This window comes from Lemur catta, chromosome 7 (genome assembly GCF_020740605.2).
Source record: "Lemur catta isolate mLemCat1 chromosome 7, mLemCat1.pri, whole genome shotgun sequence".
In the NCBI taxonomy this organism is placed as follows: Eukaryota; Metazoa; Chordata; class Mammalia; order Primates; family Lemuridae; genus Lemur; species Lemur catta.
The window spans coordinates 39,643,864-39,650,148 of record NC_059134.1 but is presented as its reverse complement, the minus strand read 5'-3'; the positions used below and the strand labels follow the sequence as shown (position 1 = coordinate 39,650,148).

The window sequence follows — 6,285 nt, the reverse complement described above, 5'->3', positions numbered from 1 at the left end:
TGATAATACATCATAATTGTAAAGATTAATTCTATTTTTGCAACATTATTTTCTTATAAACTATTAATGTTTGATTTTGGTCCCCTAATCTATGCTAATTCTCATTTCCTAACAGCATGTCTCTTTGCCATTCTTTTGGTGTTACCATGTACCTTAAAAAGCCTCTTGTATTATCTAAATACCCAGTGAAGTAACATGCTTGGCTGCAGTGATCTCAGACATCAGAAATGTTACCTACCTATAACCATCTATTCATCATCAACAGTCAGCTGTTCGAACAGGAAAAATGCTTCAAACCAAGAAGATGCCTGACCTAGGAACTAGATCAGCTACCATCATAAGTCCCTGGAATTATTAGTGCCTTAATTTTACAAGTTAACTGCATGCTATTAAAAATAATAGATAAATCAATTTTTAAAACTATCTAGTTGGAATTATTTCACTATTCACCTATCTCAGGCTTGTCTGCAGTGTCATGTATGAGAAGTGATGCATCCAGGGTCCTCAGAGATACTTTAGAAATCATTCCCTTGCATTTCCTCTGGGCTTCCTTATTATAAATCATTCATGATCCTTTACCCTTCCACTTTGACTGTCAGTTCTCCTCTAACTCTTGCTTGTTTTTGGACACTCTCCCCTTCTTCCTCACCTTTCAACTATGGTTTCATTTTTATTCCCTGGAATTTAGTTAAGGATTATTTTGCCACATGCTGGCGAGCTACAAATTAGAGTATGGATATGTGGCTGAAATTTCTATTTTACACTTTTGAAAAAGGTATACCCTCCTTATTAAACATCAGCGTTCTTACCACTTGGTGAGTTTTTTCTATCCAGTTTGTTTACAATAATAATATAGATAATTTCAGGAAATGAATTGCAGAAAACTAATCTCCATGTAAAAACTTAATGTAGCTTTTTATGTATATACATACACTGAGGTCCATGCCATGAATCACATAATAGATGAAATCAAGTTCAACCAACAATTCTAGTAAGAAAAAAGTATCTTAAATTCCACAGTACAATGGATCCTACTAAAATACCACTTTTAAGAAATAAAAATATAGAATAGACAGGGTCCATTTGTTCACTCTATAATTGTTTTACTTTATTATTTTCTGGGAGAATTGAGGTGTGCAAAGCAATGCAGGTACCAAAATATGCTTTTAAAGTGTTTTTGGCTGAATTTGTCTTTCTGAGATATTCTGACCCTAACACATATACTTATATGGGAAAAGTTACGGATACAAATAAATAAAATACATCTTACTCATTAATATCTACACAAAATTGAATAGAAAAAAGAAAGAATATTATAAGGCATAAAAATAAATATCATGAAATTATTCTTGAATGTAAGAGTTGAAAGACTCTAGAGGCCTGAAATCTATTTGAAAGGGAAACTTTAGAAAAGGAAAAATACACTCTGTACTTGGAATAGATAAGCTATGCTCTGATTGTGAGGCAAGGGCACTGGACTGAATGATACATTAGACGATAGTATTCAAAAATATATTAGTAAAGATCACGTAATACTGCAAAAAAATAATAAACAGACCTGGAAACGGATGCAGCAACAAATACACATAGATGTTAATCTAAATACATTTTTAAAATACGACATAAATCTATTAAATGGACAGGACATGAACAGCTCATTCACTTGACAGTCATGTGTTATAAAGGCGTTGTTATGTAACTTTAAAATACATTTACAGACTTAAAAATTATTAAGCCTATGTTTTCTATGTACATCAGATAAAAGTTTTATTAGACTGTAGAGTGCCATGTCATGGGAATTAAGATGAACATATGTTTTATACAAGATATTCTGCCATGAAGATGTACATAAAATTTATAAATTTGTCACATGATATAGAGAAACAAGATTCAGGATCTTCACATTTACAAGAATTTATAAAATCTTCTCTGAAGGAAATGTGTTACAATTCAGTCAAACTTCTCATCTTGAAAGTAATCCGCAAAATTGAGATATTCTTCAAGTTGACCGTATTTCTGCATATATAATAAAAAAGCTAGTTATTTTACTCAAAGCAATGAAGATAAGCTAGACCTTTTCAAACTATAGACACAAACAGGAACAAGTTCATTTCATGTAATCAGAACAAAAATCTTTTTATTATAAATAGGAACTCAATTTAAAATAAGCATTTCTAACTCACAGAAAGCATTGGAAAGAGATCAAACTGAATATTGTTACTACTTTCATAACTGTCTTGTAAGTTATAATTTTTCTATTATACTTAAAGTAGAAATGCAATAACTTCAATAACTTAATTCAACAAAAATTTGTTTAACATATATATAAAATACTCTACTAATCACTGTCTAGGTACAAAATTTTAAAAAGATACTTTCCCTGACACTAAAGAGAACAGAATTCAGTAGTAATATACCAATGGGATCAGTAATAAGTGCCATAATAAAGAGGTATGGACACTATTAAGAGGGTTTGTAAGAGGGGTCATGGTTAATTGAGGTGACCAGAAAAGAGTGGCATTTAGGCTGTCCTGGGAAAAAAGATTTGGTAGGCAAAGAGCTGGTGGTGAGAGTTTTCTGTAAGAGACAACAATCCATCCAACAGTGACATGACAAGAAAGCATGGGACTTGACTACAATCTGAGGTTTTGTAGAGGAACAGAGAGAGGTAAGACTGAACCAAAGGGATTGAGGTCAGAGAATAAAAAGTATTAAATGCTAAGTTAAGGAGTTTTACAATAATTTAACAGGCAATGGAAAGCTGCTAAAGGTTTTAGAGCAGGGGACTGACCTATTCTGGGGTGCATTTTAAGAAAATTGGTAAAATAGCCATTCTAGAATGGTTTGGTAACTAGTGATGCATCTACGGTAACAAATTAAGACATGAGGGCCCAAATTTGAGTGATAGCAATGAAGATGGAGAGTAAAGAACAGGGGAGAACAAGTTAAGAGAGGAGTCAAGATGATTTAGAGGGTTGAGAGTTGACAGAGTAGAAGCATAATGAAGGGCAGGGCTACTTCACAGGCAGTTGAGGGAGGAAAAGAGATACATAATTTCAAAGCGCTTACTTCAGTTGAGGAGATTAAATGATCTAATGGTTTCTTGACTCTGTTTATGAACTCTCTTTCTATCCTTAATGAGATGAGAAAAGATCCTGATGATCCTGACTTTTATGATGATGGGGACAACAGAAGGGAATGTGAGGAATGCATTTTCCTTCTAGACAAGGCCATGAAATGCTTTTATACCCCCAAGATATCTGGATCACTTTCTCAGGAAAGAATGAAGAACATAACAGAAGGGGAAATAATCTATGGACTAATTAGGGATTTTCTTGGTCTACTACTCAGATTTGATTAGATATAAATAAAGTAGTCTAGAAACTTATACTTAAAAAATGTGGCTATTTTATGCTTTTTATGTTATTTTTCTTTATATCCTTTTTTCTCTATTATTTATTAAATTTCTTTTTTAAAAATTAAAATCTATCTCAGCTGTACTAAGATAGAAAGGAAAACCTCTCCTCACTTTCATTTGCAAATTACAGCTAACATTAATTGATCACTTACTAATTGCTAGGTCTTATACTAAATGCTTAAAATGTGTTACATTTAATCTCTGCAATCAAAACTCTAATTATCATTATTGTTTTAGTTCCTACTTTACAAATTAGAAAACTTAGGCTTAGAGAAAAAAAGTAACTTGCCTCCAAATTCTACTGCTAGTAAGTGGCAGAAAAAATATTTAAATCTATACTTTTAACCATTATAGTATGCTGTTTCTGAGATTTAAAGGGTAGGACAGGGATGCAGCTGTGGTAAGAAAAAAGAAAAACCCCGAAAGGGAAAGTGAAACTTAGAATTCAGTATTACTCTGTCACGCTCTCCACCTAAAGATGCTCCCATAGTTCTTCTTCTTTACTAAAAATTTGGAGAGTCTGGGTCTTATCTGAATAATGAAGATTACTCTCTTGTAATGACAGATTGGCCTACTGATGGAAACAGCTGGAGCTGTAGGAATGGAGTGTGGGGAAAAGGTCAGAACATAAAAGGAGTTTGGAGTCTTCTACTCAGAAGTAGCAACTAGTCCTGCAGAAAGGAATTGATTTGCCAAGGAAACTGTGAGAACTGAGGACAGACTCTAGTGTAACAGTTTTAATCAGTGGTCCTCAATCTTTAATTTACTTAGGAATCACCCAATTTTTAAAATATCTGTTGTTTAATACCTCCAAGGATTGTCATTCGATAGGTCGGGGGTGAGGCCAGGGATTATACATTTTCCACAAATTCTAGGTGATTCTGACACAGATAGTTTAGGGCCATGTTTTGAGAAACATCAGTTTAAGGAGTGGAAAAAAAAGGGAAAGAAAAAAGTTAAAAAGGGAGGAAAAGGAAGAGAAGAAATAAGAATAGTTTAAGGAAGGGGAGGCATATCCAATTATAATTTTAAATTCTTATTTATATAACAATATTTATGTAATATGTTTAAAATTTACTTTAAATACAACTGTCACTTGTAACAGTTTTATAGTTGTATTTAAAGTATAAATTGACACTTTAATTAATTCTGTTGACATACTTTCTTCACTTCCTAGTGTTCAGGTATCCACCACCCCAACCCAACAATACTATCTTCAATTGCCCAGGAAACCCCATCATCATACGCACTTTCTTCTTAATGAAAAAACATTTGTTAGGATTTTTCATATTCTAGTTTGTTCATATTATAGTATTTTCTTTAACTCTTCTTCAGAATATGTATATTTTATTATTTTTGTTATACATTTTGGTTTTATTACAATTTTTCTATCTTTTTTTTTCTTATACTTGAGTTGCTCCTACACTTCTTTAATATCATTAGATTAAAAACAGATCATCCTAGTTCAACAGTTAGGATGAACAAAAAGAAGACTGAAGTCAGTTTGGTTGGCAGGTCTTTAGGAAGACATACTGAGATATCCTGAGATAATGGAAGAAAATGGTTGGAGAAGGGGCAGGTAGGGGAAAAAGTAAGGTATGAAACACAGGCTGGGGCAGAAAGCCAGGAACAAATAGTTTGTGCAAGGCAAAAGAAGGGGTTGCCATAATTGAGAGGTAAGAGCAGAAAGAGCCACGGAGATGGTATTCAAGTAGCACTGAGCCCCAGGCATTCTAAAGGGTCAGAGCATCTGTGACCAGGAGGAGACTACAGCCAAAGAAGGCACGCATCACAAACCACATGCAGTGCTATCACTCAAAGGCACAGAGACAGGAAGAGGCAGAAGGTGGAAAATACACAACACTTGACAAACTTTGAAACTTCATCACAGCACAAAAAGCTACAAATAAGTTTATAAACTTTCGTGGTTTCTAGGAAATATTTTGAGAAAGTCTTTGGACAATTTTTTTTTATAATTGGAGGGATCTCAACAACTTTAGAAAATTAAGCTTTTTGGTATTTTTATGTGAAAAAATGTGCACATTGTCCTAAACACAATGCATGATCCTGAAATGCCTCCAATGCCTAATGCTAGGTGTTATTCTTTATACATAGTATGACACTTGGCTTTTTTTTCCTGAGAGTATTTTTCTTATTCCAGCTCCCTTCTGTTGTCTTAGACCTTGTTAAGCTTTCTCTAAGGTATAATGATTTGGAAATGCCTTTTGTTTTTTCTGCAAGGAGTTTAATGTTCTTCCCCATATATGCTATTATGATATAATATATATAATACATGCAGAGTGATTCTTCTACACCTAGTATACAATTCTTCACATATGTGGCATCCCAGCAAGTTTTACCATTCCACTAGAGGGCTGGCAACACTTAAAGGCATCGATAAAAGCACTTAAGAATTTAATGTTGTCTAGGAAAATGAAGACAGGCATTACTGGGTAAGTGACAGCTCTCCCCTAAGGCAAATGGAAAAGCACAGAGAAGGATGGGGGGGGGGGGGAAGCATTTAGAGTAGGAGAAGTAGAAGCAAAGTAAAAGATAAAAAGCTGAAGAGAGTAAAATGAGAGGAAGAAGACTTAAGGATCAAGATGGGGAGGCAGGCAAGATCACTGGGTGGTGGTTTGTGGTGGGGATAATTGTTAAAAGAGAAACCAATCATGATGTCATTCTCTAGACTGGGAGACCTACACTAAACATGACATGTCCTAAGAAGTTCCTATTTGCTTGTTCTCTTTTTCTTTCCCTCTGCTCATTAAGTCTGTGTTCTAAGCTTTCTTGTCTTATTTTTTATTTTTCTCCTTTACAAATTTCCCTGTGATATAACCCAGGCAATGGATTTCAAGTCAGGCTTT

At 34.0% G+C, this 6,285-nt stretch overlaps 1 protein-coding gene across 2 annotated transcripts in view; it reads right to left on the bottom strand.

Moving 5' to 3' along the window:
- Positions 1-1,498: 1,498 nt before the first annotated feature.
- Positions 1,499-6,285, bottom strand: part of CCDC82 (coiled-coil domain containing 82) — a 34,328-nt gene continuing 29,541 nt past the window's right edge. For both annotated transcript variants that reach the window (XM_045556890.1, XM_045556891.1), the window contains one exon: positions 1,499-2,016. In XM_045556890.1, coding sequence (XP_045412846.1) covers positions 1,951-2,016 — 66 coding nt within the window. In that variant the 3' untranslated portion in view covers positions 1,499-1,950. The remainder of the gene's footprint in view (positions 2,017-6,285) is intronic.